The sequence below is a fragment of the Mustela erminea genome, chromosome 1 (genome assembly GCF_009829155.1).
Source record: "Mustela erminea isolate mMusErm1 chromosome 1, mMusErm1.Pri, whole genome shotgun sequence".
Lineage (NCBI taxonomy): Eukaryota > Metazoa > Chordata > Mammalia > Carnivora > Mustelidae > Mustela > Mustela erminea.
The window spans coordinates 46,654,771-46,672,587 of record NC_045614.1 but is presented as its reverse complement, the minus strand read 5'-3'; the positions used below and the strand labels follow the sequence as shown (position 1 = coordinate 46,672,587).

Below are 17,817 nucleotides of genomic sequence, written 5' to 3'. Positions count from 1 at the left end.
TCTCCAGAAGTTTGAACGGAGCTATAAAACCCCCATCCCTTTTTGTGGTATTGATAGGGTTATTTTCATATTACTAACACATGAAGAACTGAAGCTGTTTAAAGTTTTGAAGCACAACTTCAAAGACTTGGAATATAGCCCATATATGGCAAAAAAAAATTTTTTTTTTTAAAAGATTTTTTTAAATTTATTTATCAGAGAGAGAAAGGGGGAGAGAGCGAGCACAGGCAGACGGAATGGCAGGCAGAGGCAGAGGGAGAAGCAGGCTCCCTGCCAAGCAAGGAGCCCGATGTGGGACTCGATCCCAGGACGCTGGGATCATGACCTGAGCCGAAGGCAGCTGCTTAACCAACTGAGCCACCCAGGCGTCCCGGCAAAAATTTTGTAATTTGTTTCCTCTCAGGACTTTTTTGGTTAGGTTCATGAAAGTCAGCATCCTGGTTCTATTTTTCACTATTGATGGTAACTACAGAATTTTAGCAGGTGATAATCAATCAGGCCCTTTTCCTTGATTTGTGTTTCTATGCAAATGAGAAATAAGATGCAGGAGTCACAGAAATGAAAATGAAAATATCATCTTTAGTACTGATTAAATTAATTGGAAAGCAAGGCTTCGGTATGTAGCCACAGGATTTCCTTGAATCATTATGAGGTTTGGTGCTAGTGCTAGAAAACTGACAATAATAGTGGCATAAACAAGGGACTTTCACCTAAAAGTCCAGAGGTATCAGATCAGGAATGACAGAGTTCCAGAGTATTTGGCACTCAGTCTCCTGTTAAGTTTGTTCATTACTTATGAATGGCCTCCTTTTCTAAGGTAATTTTGGGGTTTGGGATGGATGCCCCAGCTCCAGCTATATGCAGAGGCTCTAGCCAACAGGAAGAGTGGGATAAAGAAACATGTCTCCATTTAAAGACACACCATTTTTTGCTTCTATCTCATTAGCTAGTACATAGTCACTTAGCCACATCTAACTAGGAAAAGTACCCAGCTAAAAACTGAGAATTCCACTATAGAAAGGGAGAATATTGCTAAGCAATTTATAGCCTGTGCTATATTCCTGAGTTAAACTTCTGCAGCCAGAGGTGGAACCTGACAACCACCACCCTCCCCTAAAATGAAACACAAGTGCTTAACAGAGCAGAGCCTTACCCAGAGGCTAAAGTGTTTGTAAGAGAGGATCTGGGAAGGGGCTGAGCCAAACCCGTTCAGTTCCTTCTCACTGTCACCCACTGGGAGAGGCCTAATGTGCTCCTCCCATGCCTTTTGCTCCTAACCGATGTTTGGCTTTTCTAAGGGGCAGAACAGTGAACTGTCGTAAGGCAGGAAAGCAGCACATGATTTGGCATCACAATAACAAGGTTTTCTTATTTTCCCGGGATCTAGCCTTTCTTTGTCTTCACTGTCCATTAGATTAAGAAATCTGCCTGAATAGTCATAAGAGAGTTCTTCTTCGGGCAAAATGTCTTTGGCTGCAAAAAGTGCCAACTTTGGTACCATTGAGTCAATTCGGACAGGAATCATCAGCAGGTTTGGCTCGCAAGAATGGTTGAGAAATCTTCCAATATTTCCTATGTGGGCAGGATCGACAAATGTTTCTAGGACCTGCCCATTGTGAACATGTTCTCTGATAGCTATAATGTAATTTGGATCGTGTATTGTCTGTAACTGAATTCTTCTCTGTACTTCAGAATATCCCAAAACTTCACCAGCATATTCACAGACAAACCGTCCTTTTGGTATCAGTTCCAAGGTACGAAGTCCCCAGCCTTTTCTGTCCGTTTTGAACACCTGGAATTGGAACTGCAGACCCCGCTGGACCACTCTGTTCCTGCAGTGGTCACTGCACGGGCACAGGATGTTGCATTCAAAAACTGGCTTGGCACACTTTCCTTCAGATCCTATATCTATAAGGCGTGACTCATCGTCATAGTTCTCCCCACGACGGAGACAGGAGCAAGTACCAGGGAGGCAGGGAGTTTTGAGGCAAATGCATCCAGGAAAGGTTATTTGTGTGGGATCAACGTCTGTTCCAGGTCCGGCTACATGGTCAGGAGTATACTGTAAAAAACAGAAATACTCTCAGTCAGCATGGTCTGTTATGTATTTCACATATATTCCAGGCAGCTTTTGGATGAGACACTTCCTAATTGCAACATATATAAAAATAGATTAAAACGAAACTGACAAAACACTATATACTATTGTTTGAAAACACACCTCTTCAATTTAAAAAATAAGGTTAATTTTTGGATGAAAATTCTGTGGTTTCATTTTAGGTATGGGGTCACAAAAGGAAAAAAAAAGGATTTTCTCTTATCAGAAACTGAAAGATTTACAATTAATTTCATTTTTCTCTTAGCTTTGGATATCAGAAAAATCAGTGCTGAGTTTAGTTTTTGAACGCAGTCAAGTATTTTATCTTTGGCTCTTGATCTTTTCACATTGATCTGACAATATAAATGCCTGTGTCTATTTTATTATGAGTCACTGCAGAAAAAGTAACAAATGATAAGTAAATTAATAAAAAATGGCCTTTGTAAGACAGTCTTCCACTGATTTAAGGAATTTTTAATTTGAAGATTACCCAAATTCCTAAATATATTTTGATGTTTAAAAAAGACACTATTGGGACGCCTGGGTGGCTCAGTGGGTTAAGCCTCTGCCTTAGGCTCAGGTCGTGATCCTGGGTTTTGGGATCAAGTTCCACATCGGGCTTTCTGTTCCACGGGGAGCCTGCTTCCTCCTCTCTCTCTGCCTGCCTCTGCCTACTTGTGATCTCTGTCAAATAAATAAATAAAATCTTAAAAAAAAAAAAGGAATCAAAGCGACCTTATTAAAAAAAAAAAAGACACTATTACTTTAGAGTTTTTAGTTTTCATAATGTTAAGAATAGGCATTAGCCAAGAAACTGTGGACAGAATTCCAAAAATCATATTTGTTATATAGATACTAATAAATGTAGATGTACTACATATATGTAAAGAAATCCCACTTTTTTAGATGATAAAGAGATAATATGGAGAAAGTTTTTCACATTAGAGAAAATGAAGAAAGTCCCAAGTCTAAAATCTCTTTGTGAAACCTGATGTCTGGTTATTTCCTCACTTAGCATAATGAAGCGTATTTCTAAACCTTGAAAATTAAAGTATCTCTCATGAGCCCAGCATATGTCTTTATGCACAGAATAATTCTTGCTTACACAGAACCTAACTCATTTATTTATACCTGCTATTAGTGTTCTTGGACCCAGTTTCAATGTGGTGGAGGTCGTGGTGGGGTTTCCCCACACCTCTAACAAGCAATGCTCCCAGGTGAGTATTCTACAACTCAGCTCAGTTCTGACCTTATCCAATACCATCACACCCTACAGTTTAATGGGTCAGTCCTAAGACTGCTCCCCCCACCCTCCTTTGGACACCAGTCATTTGTGCTACTGACTGATGGGCTATATACCTACCGGAAGTTCCCGTGACCTCTTCCTTGGATTTCAGACATCAGTCACAAGTCCAGGTTGTTACTTGAACTTGTGGCCAACAGGGTGTAAATCAGAGGTTCTCAAAATCCCCTCCTTGGGTTTGATTAATTTGAGAGAATTGCTCACCAGCTTATTATAAAAGGATACAACTCAGGAACAGCCAGATGGAAGAGATGCATGGAGTAAGGTTTGGAGAAATGTAGAAGAGCTTCCACACTCTTTCCAGGCATGCCACACTCCCAGGACCTCCACATTCACCAACCCAGAAGCTCTCTAAACCCTGTTTTCTCAGGTTTTTGCGAAGGCTTAGCCAGGACTGATTAAATCGCTGGCTACTATTTGCATATGTTCCAACCTCTAGGCCCCTCTCCCAATTGAAGTGGTGAGGGTACTGAAAGTTCCAACACTCTAATCAAATGGTTGACTCCAGGGGCAACCAGATCTCATCTTTAGGCATTCCCCCTCCCCTCAAAACTCGCCTCATTAACATAACAAAAGATACCTTTTTGCTGCTCTCATCACTTAGTAAATAACAGGGGTTTTAGGAGCTCTGTGCCAGAAATGGGGACAGAGACCAAATATAGATTTCTTTAAATAAATCACAGTATCACACCTGCTTTGTTCCTAAGAGGATTTAATGAGACATACAAGGAGTTCAGATAAATGAACAATACATAAGAAATGTAAGCTGAAGAGAAAAACAGGAGCCAGTTGAGTGAGCTTAGACGCACAGTGTGTAGAAGTAAACTGGACGTTTGGTTCTGCCTGAGCACAGCCACTGTCAAGAGGGAAATACGATCAGATGTAGGGCTTGCACTATCAATAGGGATAATCTTCCTGCTCAGGAGCAGCATTGACTTTTTCCGATATGAAGGCTGGAGAGGAATTTCACCAATGTGTCTGTCTAAACCATTCTTTTCCAGAAAACAGTTTCATGGGCTGTTTTTCATTCTCACTCTCAATAAAGGTATTGGCCTGCTGGCACAGTGCAGTCCCTAAGAGCCGTTCTACACAGGACCAGGTGCACAAGCTTTAATTCAGGGACAGAGTTTAGAGTATCTAGAGGAAAGCCTGAACCGAGTAGCTGTCAGTCGATTATCCATTCATACTGCATCTCTGGGCCAAGAACTGGAGAAAGCATTAAACAACGTGTGGTTCCACTCCCTGTGGAGGCCTCGGTGGGACGGTGCAGTTAGGCTCAAAACCCTCTATTTTAAACAAAGCTGAGCTGGGGGAAGGACTGACATCCTCTTGTGAAAGATGAGGAGGAGGATGAGTGGGAGTACCAGCAGGGAAAGGCCAACACTCTGCTTAAAAGTGATTTGGGGGTGGAGAACGGAAATAGCTTCTCTGGTTTCTGTCGCTTCTTACAGCTTTAGCTTAGTGAAGATGTCCTAAAGGGATAAATAATGGCTTAGAAAAGGATGCCCTATCAGTCAAATTCAATGACTGCTGTCTGAGACAGAATCTACTTCCAGCTTTTAAGAGTCAAGGTTGAAATGAAATGGTCACTGAGACATTTTAAAAAGCACTTGTAAAATGAAGATTTTACTATCTCTTTGTTAAACTTTTCATGAAGAATTCTTTTAAATTGATTTCTTCTTAAAAGCACACGTATTTTTGATATACTATATAAATCACTGAACTGCAAAGTGATTTTTTTTTTTTTTTTTTTGGACACACATAACTCCTTCTGAAATCAAGTCTGACTTACTGTACTTTGCTACCCAGAAGAGCATATTATTCTGTTGAACTTATTTGGCTATGGATAGGTTTGGAAAAATACTGTTATTTGCTTATTTTTATTTAAACATTAAAAAAAAAAGACATTGGAAAATCTAGTGATAGCGTTTTTAATGATTCTGGAATTTAAACTTGATGCACAATCTAAGATCTTTTAGAGACATAGATTATAAAGAGTATCTAATTCCAAACGAGCTGCAGACACTTTCCGAAGGATAATGGAGACCTCTGGATAAACTTCCTGTTTAAAGAGAATATTTGTTTTCCCTTGATGGATGTAATACTTAGCCCTGATACCAATACTTATCACAAATTATATTATCTCCATATATTTCCATTTTCTCCTCCATTAATAGTCAGTAAAATGCCACTCTAGAAAGATATTTTACCTCACTTAGAAAAATACCTGAAAAGATGAATAATTACATAATCATATCTTAATTTAGACCACAGTTTTCAAAAGATTATTCCCTAGTATAGCCATTTTTGGCTGTACTCTGCCTATAGTTACCATTCTTGGATTTTGCTGTTATAAGGCAATTCCTTCTGGGTTTTTTTTGCTTGAGTTAGTTTGTATTGTATTTCTATTTCTTGCGAACAACTGATTGTTGATTGGTATGCCCACAGTGGAAGGCTGAAAGTTGTTCCAGGAAATGGCTAGAAAATTGAGTCAAAGATATAAATAGCTAATGAAGATTCAGGTCTCCAACTGAGGCTAACACAAAGTGTGCAGGAGGCCAGACAGACCTGTGACAGGCGTGAACACTGGACAACCAATGGAGAACTTAAAAAAAAATTTTTTTTATTATTTTATTTTATTAAAAAAAAAGACTTTATTTATTTATTTGACAGAGAGAAAGAGGTAGTGAAAGAGAAGAGCACAAGCAGGGGGAGCTGCAAGCAGAGGGAGAGGGAGGAAAAGCTGAGCAAGGAGTCTGATGTGGGGCTCCATCCCAGGACACCGGGATCATGACCTGAGTAGAAGGCAGCCGCTTAACCAACTGAGCCACCCAGGCACCCCTATGGGGAACTTCTTAATGTAGGACACAGAATGTTCTAAAGGAGACACATACAGAACTAGGCTCTTGTTAGCATTGTGACTTAGGGCAAGTTACCTTCTAAGTTTTGGGTTTATACCTATAAAACAGGAATAATACCTGTATCTGCCCCCCAACCCCAGGTATTATTAAATTTAAATAACTAACACTGTACTGTGTGCCAGGCAGTTTATACTTTTGGAACAGTAGCTTCCTTAAATGCATCTAGATATTATTTCTAGATTTTATATTTACAACATCATATATTTCTGGCACATTACTTCATCTCCTTAAATATCTCCTTTCTATCTATGTCACAGGTGGCTATGAAGGAAGAAAAAATGAGAGAATACATGTAAAAAGCTTACTCTAGTGGCTAGCACATAGGCGTTCAATATAAATTATGTAGGCTATCTGGCAGAGTGATGAAAACAACAGATTCTGAAGTTAAAACTTTCCAAGTTCAAATACAGTTAAACCAAAATTTTGTCTAGGAGACAATATGAATATATTTCTATTTTCCATTACTTATCCATCTCGGGCAGGGGGGCAGGGGGACGACTAAGAATTGATCCAGCACAGACTTCTTTCATTCACCCACATATACTGCCTGGTTGCTTCTTAGATGCATGTGCTGGGATTTAGAAAGAACCAGTCAGTGGCATTTTTATCATTTTTTTTGTATCATAATAACGTAAATGACTTTTGCCTGGTATATATCAAAATGCAAACACTGATCACACAAGAGCTAGGAATAAATGCAAAACGACCAGTGCAAAACGATGTAACAGAAACCAGACCCTTGAAGAACTGGGAGGAGATTTCAAGTTTTTTGACAGAAAACTTAAAACCTTTTTTTTTTTTTATAAACCATGGTCACTCAAGAAGCTGAAATGGAAACCAGGCGACAGCATGTTGAAAAGCAAATATACCTCCTTGGCTATATTCTTACATAATTTCTCTCTTTTCGGAACTAGATTTGCACGTATTAATAGCATGAACTTTGGGATCTAAATTGCAAGTCTTGTCTTTCTAGCAAATACATGTGTCAAGGAAATGGTCATGTGGTTTGGGGTATGACATGGTAATGGGGGCTGAGTTACTTTTCACAGTACTGGGGACAGAGCAGCTGGCTTAGGAAATATTTTTTGACTGTTTGATTGCAGCTCTTGCTAACTTCTTACCAAAAGTCTGACTTTTCTAAGTCAAATTCTGTATCAAAGCCCCAGGAACTTAAGTATGACACTGCGTTGTATTTTGGGCTTAAAACCTAGGCCTTGATTCTGAATTTAAAGGAAGTGCTGTGAAAATCTTCATTCCTTTTTTGGTTGTTTTGAAACACCAGCTACATGAATCTTTGTACTTGGCCTCTACCCCATGAGTTTGTTTTTGCTCCAAGCAGCTATTAAGAGCCTGTGAGCCAGATAATTCTTGTCAAGGCCAAGTTGAAATCTTAAAAAAATATGTTAAGGCTGGTTTCAGAAACCTGAAAAAAGGCTAGATTCAACTCTCCGTTCAAGAAAATCAATTAGTTTATTTTCTACTTGGCTTTCAACACAGATGGCTTTATGATAGGCTTGTTTCCAATGTGAACATGTGAATGTTCTTTTTGCCTTTTCACACAGTACTCAAAAGCAAAGTAGACACAAAGTTATTTTTACCTTGAGTTTTTCATGCCTTAATTCTTATGTGTGCATATGCCTGTGAAGGCAGGGCTTGGGGTAAGAAAGCTATTTTGACCTTTTATAAGGCAGGTTTTGTGTGCTGCATGAATATAGGAAAGCAAACTAGTTAAAGACACTTTCAGGCTTATCATAAATACGTTTCAAGCATGTTTTATCTTCTTGGTTAGACTATAAGCTCCTTGAGGAAGGATCTTACCTTCTTTCTGTAATTCTAACTCTACCCAGAGCTATGCATATAGCCAGGCAGCTAGAATACTGAGGGACTATTAGTCTCGAGATTTTCACTTATGCCTATCAACTGTACATGTAAATATCAATCATAAGGCTTCCTCTCTCCCCTCTCCAGGCCCCCACAGCAACTAAGTTGCTTTCTATATGGTCTTGTAAGCTCAAAGGCAAAGTTGTCACTATTTTATCTTCTATGTCTAGCTTAAACGCCTAGCATATTATACACACAAGTAATTGAGTAATTACTTGCTGAATAAAGAAAACATTTATCAGTGTTTTTGACCAGACATTCAGCAATATTTGGTGTTAAATAAGCTTTTAGGGACTAGTGTTTAATATGGTGCTAGCCAACTGTGTTATTATTATTATTTTTAGATTTTATTTATTAATTTGAGAGAGAGCAGAGTGAGAACGCATGAGCAGGGGGGAAGGAGCAGGGGTAGAGGGAGAAGCAGACTTCTCACCTCCTACTGAGCAGGGAGCCCTACAGAGGGCTTGATCTCACCACCCTGGGATCATGACCTGAGACAAGGGCAGACACTTAATGGACTGAGCTGCGCAGGTACCCCTCGTCAACTGTATTATTAACCATAAAACAGCCCTAAGGTAGTTTGAGGAAAAATAACCTTTCCTGACATTAATATCCTGCTTTACTCTTTGAAACGGCTATTGAATCTACTATGTTTTTTTGATTTTCACAACAACCCAAGGAAGGACGGACACAGATAGCTGGGTGTTCATGGTGTACGTGACCAAGGTTATAAATTTTTAATTATTTTCATTTTGCAGATGAAGAAGCTCAGACTCCAAGAAATAGTCAAGATGGCTCAGCCGTGCACCTCGCTCTCCTACCTCCAAGACCAAGTGCTCCTTTCACTCCAACATCATTGTTTTTTCGGCCATATTCCATAGACAAGGAGGAGGCCAAGGTCAGAGGGTGGGAAAGGTAGAGTGGAGTGGGTTTTGATGTGGTAAAAGCAGTGAACACTTACTGGGTTCTCTCAGCAAACCAAGAAGTGTGTTTTACTTGCAAATCTCAAAGCAATCTGGGAGACAGACACTATTATTTTAACCGCGCACGGAAGGCTTAGCTGAGGCTAGTCTATCATTTGCCCAAAAGCTCACAGCAGCAAAGTCTCATTCTAGGGTCTAAGTTTTTAATCCTAACACTAGGCTGAGATCCATCAATAGGGCCCATGCCTTATCTTACGCAGGAGGCACCGGCAACCGGAAAGGTAAAATGATTTGCCCCTCCGATCCCTCAGTGAATTCTGAGAACAGAGCCAGGGAAAAAAAGTTAGGTTCTCAGGGCTCCTTCCAAGGGACCTCACGAAACACCTGGTTTTGTCCTTCAGGGACCTGCCCGTCTGTGGGGAGAAAAGAGCAATCCCGTCACTCTTGTTAAGGTCATTAGGGAGGGTTAAAAGAACAAGCCTAAAACCTGTGTATTTAAGAGCTATTCCTGCGCGAAACAGCTCTCCGACAGGGTAAGAAAAATCTAAGTCGAGAATACGGACACAACTTGGGATACGAGAGTCATCCACAGAATTGCTGCAAGATCGGGGAACCGCGTACCGGATCCTCGCCGCCATCCATCTCCGCCCCCTACCTGGCCGGGCGCCAGCTCCACCCCAGTGGTTGCGCGCGCCGTGCGCGGGCAGAGCACGGCTCCCCCCGGGCAGAAGGGCGCCGGTTCCGCCGCGCGCCGCACTCTCGGCGGTCGAGCCCCGCCTCCTACCTGGAAGGGTTCTGGCTCCGCCCCCGGGGGCCACGCGCTCACAGGCACGTTCTCCAAGCCGCACGCGACATCTAGCCCCTCGGTAGGGGCCTCAGTCGCTGCCATCTCGCACGGCCACCTCTCTACAGCTTTCCTGGACATTTCGCGCCATCTCTCTGAGCGTGCCACCTAGACGATTTGGGGCCTCGCAAAGGACTCTGGGAATCGCCGGTCTCGCGGCCCCGCTGCCTCCTGGGAGTCGTAGTTTTTCTCTCTCTTTTCACACGTGGCCTGTGAGGCGTCTCCATCCTCGACCCTCAGCTTTCCTTGACTGTTTGGTCTGGCTCACTCCTTTCTAAGCCAGATGCACAACAAATAATACAAAGCTTTGGAAGGTACGGACATAGTTTTGGAAATACAAAATGAAGTGCTTTAATTTTTCCTGTGAGCCTCAGGAAGGGTTTGTGAGGTGAGGTCATTTGTCCAGGTTTCAGAGGGCCCGGGAAGATGGCCGGAGTGAGGGCAAGGGGGCGCCCCAAGCTGAGGGGGGAAATTCACACCAGGGTTTCCAAAGTCCCGGGACCTGTGTAGAAGTTGGGTGGCACGTGACAGGGCTTGCTCTCGGGCGGCAGAAGAGCGGTGTAGAGCGCTCTAAGGCAGGTGTGGGGACGCCCACTCCGGGATTATCTCTCAGCTTCCCCTTTCTTAGAAAAGAAGAAAACCCGGCCCCGCCAAAGGAATCTGATAGCCTCAAAATTGCCGAATCCAGTGGAATACCCTCAAAGGTCTCTGTCCCGATTGTCCTGCCGCTTCCACTCGAAAGCCTGTGTCCTTGCAGCTTCTGCGGCACCGGGCAGGATGCGCTGCCTTCGGGCCGCCCGTCCTCCGCCCTCCTGGCTGAAATGTTGGTGGGTGTCACAGAGGTTTCTGCCCCAGGCCGTTGTGTCGCAGTGTCCGGGCTTCCTCAGTAATAGCATCTCGCGAACGGGCTTCAGATACTGTTACAAAGTATCAGGCCTTCTGCTTCCGGCTCGGACTTCGCAGGTACCCGCTTCGCAGGGGTTGCGGATTGCCGACTGAGGACTGGACATTTCTCCTTTCTGTCTTACGGACGCCACGAGCTCACAATGACCTGAGTGGACTAATTCTAATGCACATCCTTTTCTCCTTTAAAATAAACTGGAAGATGGGGGCGCCTGAGTGGCTCAGTTGGTTAAGCGTCTGGCTTGGGCTCAGATCCTGCTGTCATGGTCCTGGGATAGAGCCTCGCATCAGGCTCCCTGCTCCGGAGAGTCTGCTTCTCCCTCTCTGACCCTCCTCCTCGTTTGTTCGTTTATTTCTTTCTCCCTCCCTCTCTGTCTCTCTCTCAAAAACAAAAATAACGCCCCCCCCCCCCCTCCGCAAACAAACCTGGGAGAAAAACTTGTCCATGATCGCCAGAGTTACTAAAGCAACAAACCAAAGCATTTCCCTGTATTTCTCCCTCGGCTTAGACCTCTGTAACTACAAGCTTCCTGGCAAAATCTTGTTGATTCTATTTTTGTAATGTTTTCATTTTCATTTCTTTGTACTTAGTCCCAGGCTCTGATTTCTTCCACGGATTCTTGAAGTAATTTTTTTCAAGTCTAAGATTCTCTCACACCACCTTTATGCTGCTTCTGTAGTCTTTGAGGGTGCACATCCCATGGTTATGTTGTTTTAAATTCTTTTTTTTTTTTTTTAAAGATTTTATTTATTTATTTGACAGAGAGAGATCACAAGTAGATGGAGAGGCAGGCAGAGAGAGAGAGAGAGGGAAGCAGGCTCTCTGCCGATGCGGGACTCGATCCCAGGACTCTGAGATCATGACCTGAGCCGAAGGCAGCGGCTTAACCCACTGAGCCACCCAGGCGCCCCACGTTGTTTTAAATTCTACGTTTATATGCACAGCGCTGTGTTTACCAGTTTGGGGAATGTACTCATGAAGAAGACATGATGCCCCAGGAGAGTTCCATTCCAGCAAACAAATAATTACATAAACCCCCAAATTATTGAGAACTGGGAGTGCTATGAATAAATGATTATAGGAGCAATGAGAAGAAACACTCTGCTGTATTTCAGATTATCATGCTGTTTTTATTTTTTTTACTCTTTCTTGGTAGTATTGCCTGCCCTTTGGAATAATATTTCGAAGGATCTGTTTTATTTTTTTCCTGAAGTTGTCAGTGAAGGTGCTTCCTGAATAAGATATTCAGTTCATGTCAGCCCTTCAGTTTAATTTGTTTTTATCTTGCTTGCAAAGGAAACAAAAGTATTTTATATAGAGTGAGATTAAAATAATGAGAGGAGGTTTGCAGTCTGATACATCTTCAAAGTGCCAAGCAGTTAGCCTTTCATCTTTTCCAGGTCTAAAAATCTATCTTATTTTCTCTAGACAGTTGCTCTTCACTACTGGAAACCTGGATTTTCAGAATTTATTCTGAAAACTATTTTAGCTAGATGGTGGGAAAAAATGTATTCCTGGACATTAATTAATTGTCCACACACTGCTATAAATAAGACTTGAATATGAATATTACATCGATTATTCAAATTTCTTGTGGCTTTTTCATTGGCAGAAGAAAACAAATCTGATTAGTAAAAAAAAAAAATGCAATATAGTAAAACTCCAGTATTATGTAGGTTGAATTATCTTTGCCTAAATTATGGAGTGTAACTATATGAACCTTTCTATTTTTTAACAAAATAGACTGTAACTAAGATGGTTTTATCTTTTTTTTTTTTTTTTTTTGCTAGTGCTTTAATGAAGTTCTGCATGATTTTGTATGAAGAAGCTATTTTTTCATCTTACTAGTGTTATCTGAGTTTAATCTGGGGGTATACTTTATAGCCAGTAATGACAGGCCTAAAGTAGGCACAAGTTACGTATTTGTTGGTGTTAATGATAGCATGAATAGAATAGTTTGGAAATCTTAGCACCAGTTACAACTATCACTACTAGAAATTAAGTAGCACTTGGATCTCATATCAAATAAGATTGTGTAAATGAAATCATTTAGAGGAGAACAAAGCATAGTAGTTGAGATTTCTGGGGCTTTCTGTTACAACTCACTGACTCTTTCCCTTCTAAGAACATGCCACTCCCCTTACCCCAGTCCATCCCGTGGGGTAGGCTTGCTGATAATCATGTTTCTATTACACAACCCCTAAGCCTTGACTCATGCTTTTGACTTTTTAAAAAAAAATGTTTAAAGATTTTAATTTATTTATTTGAAAGAGTGATAACAAGTAGGCAAAGAGGCAGGCAGAGAAGCAGGCTCCCTGCTGAGAGAGGGGGAAGCAGTCTCCTTGCTGAGCAGAGAGCCTGATGTGAGCCTCATCCCAGGACCCTGAGATCATGACCTGAGCCGAAGGTAGAGGCTTAACCCACCCCAAACCCATCTAAAACTATATATATTTTTTGGGAGCAAGAGGTAGTTTAATTCAGTATATTGTTGGAGAGGCAGAGATAAGTAAGTCTTCCAATAGGAGAACAAGGCAAGTAAGTGAGGTGAGAGGATTTCTTTGTTCCTGTCACCTGGCCATTTCTGGTTCTGATTCCTTTTTAATTTACACAACATATTTGTATTCCTATAACAAATTCTTCCTTTAGGTTTAGGTTAAGTCAGTGTGGTGTCTGTTACTGTAGTCAAAGAATTTAGACCAGTGAAAGGGATGGTACTATTCATACCATTATTTTTACCATTATTATTACTGTGGGCTGGATAATCAACTACTCTGCTCTGTATAGCAGTTACTTGATATCTATGAATTTTTGTTTATTTTATAAGTTAGTAAGTTATGATTTTTGTTTTTAACACTTTGCTTTTCTGATGTGTTTTACACTAAAGAATGCCTCCCCAAGATAATATGAATAGAAATTTATATCAAAAATAGTAAAAAACCATATAATTTATATATGAGTCATAGCATACATAATATGTGCCCAATATTGTAAAAAGGTAGCAGAATAGGAAGGAAATTATTCAGAAAATGTGTCTTCTTAGTTGCTGAAATTATATGTCAAAATGGATGGCATATGGATCATTCTGCAGCAAGAAAAAATATGGCTATTGATTAAAATAACTTGAGAGCAGTAGTTTACAAAATTATGGCCATGTGTTATTTGTGCTTTTTAAAAGACAGTAGCTCATGTTTTTTTGATTAGACAGCTAGTAAATATATAGTTTAGGAGAATAAAAAACTTGCATCATGTTCTATATTTTTATCATTGTATTGTAGTTTAATGAAATCCATAACTTACCTCATTGACATGACAACAAAAAGCATCAAGATATAATCACAATCAGAGTATTGTTATTGTTAAGTACTTTAGTTGTAAATATCCAGGATAGATTATTACAGAATAATAACTCATAATGATATGCAGTCAAATGGGGATTGTTTGATAATAGATAAAGAAGTGAAAGAAGAGAATTATGTATTTGTTTAACCTGAAAGTCACCAGCAGGGAATTAATTTCACTTGTCGAAGATATATGACCAAATTTATTACCAGGTATATTCAAATACTATTACCAAGTCTGTGAGAACAGATTGCTCTGTTTGCAACTTGTTTGCAACAGCCTTTCAAGGAGTTAAGTTCACACATTTTCATTTTGACTTGGGAACGTAGCTTTACATATAACTTAGAAGGATGCCACCCATAAGCAGGACATCATGATTTTTAAAAAAGTACTAGATCTACTTTCTGCTCATTTGTAATAAGGAACAAGGACCAGCCTCTTCTACTCCTAGTTTCGAAAATAAAGATACCTTTGAAGTTTAGTGCTGCAGATGTCTTGTTGCAGAGAAATCTACCTAGAACACTTAAGCCCACATCTGCAGGAGTCTACAAGATAATTTCCACCAGATGACCTCAAGTATCCTCTGACACCAGGATTTTTCTTAGGAATTGTATTAAATTTCAGCTTCCTTTAATTCTGTGTTACTGCAACTTTCTGTCAGACATCTGTCAGCATCTTCACTCTGTTAGCTTCCCAGCTCCAATTCTGGTTACTTGGAAGAAGGGAAATGAAACCAAAGAAACAGAAAGACTGATGCAAAGAATTCTACTCAAATGCCCAAGCTAACTTGATTAAAGTATCTCTGGAAAAATGTTGATAATTTATACTTATTTTTAGATGTTCCAAAGAGGAAAAAATTGTGAAATGAATTCTACAGTGGAAAAAGCTGTTTTTTCATCATCTCAGTAAATGTTAGTGCATTAAAATCAAGGTCATCGCTGCGAGTAGGTGATTTTTAGGTATGAATTGAGGAATATTGTGGTATTCTTTTTCTCCAAAAAGACCTTCCCCAGTGTCTGATTTCGAGGCCTGTAATCCCCATCATTAGAACTCGCATCTGTGTTGGGCACCTGGATGGCTCAGTCAGTTAAGAGCCTGTCTTTGGCTCAGGTTATGATCCCAGGGTCCTGGGATTGAGTCCCTGCTTGGCAGGGAGCCTGTTTCTCCCTCTGCTTCTACCTCTTTCTCTGTCTCTCATGAATGGATAAATAAAATCTCAAAAAAAAAAAAAAAAAAAAAAGGAACTCCATCTGTGGTAAGCATTGCCTTCTCCCTGCTTCTCCTTGTTCTCTTTTAGAACTCCAGTATTCCTGGGAGTGAAAAAAGTGATATACACATATATGTTTTATCATATTGTTTTCCTTCCTGATATGGAGATATCTTGGGCATCCTGAGAACTTAGAAGAATTGGTCAGGAGAAGGATAAAATGCCAGTCATTAAATGGATATTTATTGAGAGCTTACTACATTCTCTAGCAATGTCCAAAAATATCTTTAATAATGAACATGTTTTGTATCTATTCTCCTCAGTAGAGTAGATGCCAGCCCCAGGTGACTACTGATTACTTGGACTATGGCTTGTGTGACTGAAGAAATGAATTTTAAATTTTATTTAATTTTAATTAATTTAAATTTGATTTAAATAACCATATATAGTTAATGGCTACTATATTGGACATCACATTTCTAGACACTATGCTAAACATTACACGTTTCTTTCTTTTTTTTTTTTTTAAGATTTTATTTATTTGACAGAGATCACAAGTAGGCAGAGAGGCAGGCGGAGAGAGAGAGAGGAGGAAGCAGGCCCCCTGCTGAGCAGAGAGCCTGATGTGGGGTTCGATCCCAGGACCCTGGGATCATGACCTGAGCTGAAGGCAGAGGCTTTAACCCACTGAGCCACCCAGGCACCCCAAACATTACACGTTTCTTATTTAATCTTCCTCAACAACTCCATTGAAGTAGGCAATATTCACTCTCTGGGGCAAAATATGGGAACCGAAGTTCATATAAATGAAGTAATTTTTTTGTGTGTGTGTCCGACATGGATGAGTAGTAGAGTGGAATTTGGTTGCAGGTCTAAAAATGCCTCTCTGAAAACAAAATGTCTCACTATTTATGTTGCCAAGTCTTAGCCGCCATCTTTAGAGACTGCCTTTCTTCTAGCTGCTTGGAGGAAGTAAAGGATTAGAAATCTTGAAATTAAAAAATATATACAGTATTTCATCTTATTTGAAAATAAAGTTGACCCTTGAGCTACACAGGTCTGAATTGCATGGGCTCACTTGTATGTGGATATTTTATTTTTTTGAAGATTTATTTATTTGGCAGATAGATCACAAGTAGACCGAGAAGCAGGCAGAGAGAGAGGAGGAAGCAGGCTCCCTGCTGAGCAGAGAGCCTGATGTGGGGCTCGATCCCAGGACCCTGAGATCATGACCTGAACCAAAGGCAGTGGCTTAACCCACTGAGCTACCCAGGTGCCCCGTATGTGGATATTTTAAAGTATAGTACTATAAATGTATTTTCTCTTCCTTATCTTTTTTTTTGACAGAGATCACAAGTAGGCAGAGGCAGGCAGAGAGAGAGAAGGAAGCGGGCTCCCTGTGGAGCAGAGCGCCTGATGCGGGGCTAAATCCCAGGACCCTGAGATCATGACCTGAGCCAAAGGCAGTGGCTTGACCCACTGAGCCACCCAGGCGCCCCATATGTGGATATTTTAAAGTACAGTACTGTAAATGTATTTTCTCTCATCATTTTTTTTTTATTTGACAGAGATCGCAAGCAGGCAGAGAGGCAGGCAGAGAGAGAGAGGAGGAAGCAGGCTCCCCGCTGAGCAAAGAGCCTGATGCGGGGCTCGATCCCAGGACCCTGGGTTCATGACCTGAGCCAAAGGCAGAGGCTTAACCCACTGAGCCACCCAGGTGCCCCTCCTTATCATTTTATAATTAGCATTTTCTTTTCATTTAAAAAATTTTTATTTTATATTTGTTTTTATTATGTTGTGTTAGTCACCATACAGTACATCATTAGTTTTTGATGTAGTGTTCCATGATTCATTCTTTGCATATAACACCCAGTGCTCCATGCAATACGTGCCCTCCTTAATCCCCATCACCAGGTTCACCCATTCCCCTACCCCTGCAAACACTCAGTTTGATTCCCAGAGTCCATAGAATCTCATGGTTTGTCTCCCTCTCTGGTTTCCCTTCCTTCTCCCAATGTCTTCCATGCTATTACTTATGTTCTACAAATAAGTGAAACTCTGATGATTGGCTTTCTCTATTTGATTTGTTTTACTCAACATCTTTATCTGCAGTGTCATTTTCAAATACCTTCTCCAATTCTATTGGTTGCCTCTTTGTTTTTTTTTGACCATTTCCTTTGCTGTGCAGAAGGTTTTTATCTTGAGAAGTCCCAGAAATTCATTTTCACTTTTGTTTCCCTTGCCATTGGAGATGTGTTTTGAAAGATGTTGCTGTGGCCAGTGTCAAAAAAGTTACTGTCTATGTTTTCCTTTAGGATTTGGTGGGTTCCTGTCTCACATTGAGCTCTTTCATTTATTTAGAGTTTATCTTTGTGTATGGTGTGAGAGAATGGTCCG

The 17,817-nt window shown here is 40.7% G+C and overlaps 1 protein-coding gene across 1 annotated transcript; it reads right to left on the bottom strand.

The window, feature by feature from the left end:
- Positions 1-559: 559 nt before the first annotated feature.
- Positions 560-10,116, bottom strand: LOC116579840 (histone-lysine N-methyltransferase SETMAR). The gene is made up of 2 exons (XM_032325709.1): positions 9,911-10,116; positions 560-2,062 (listed from the first exon to the last, which is right to left on the bottom strand). The coding sequence occupies exons 1-2, from the start codon at positions 10,049-10,051 to the stop codon at positions 1,274-1,276; spliced, it is 930 nt and encodes a 309-aa protein (XP_032181600.1). The 5' UTR covers positions 10,052-10,116; the 3' UTR covers positions 560-1,273.
- Between the last annotated feature and the right edge of the window lie 7,701 nt (positions 10,117-17,817).

Excerpts from the sequence above, each read along its gene's own strand:
- LOC116579840 (XM_032325709.1), bottom strand. The coding sequence starts at position 10,051 with ATGTCCAGGAAAGCTGTAGAGAGGTGGCCGTGCGAGATGGCAGCGACT. Across the intron at positions 2,063-9,910 it reads CGGAGCCAGAACCCTTCCAG|TATACTCCTGACCATGTAGC; the intron begins GTAGGAGGCGGG and ends TGTTTTTTACAG.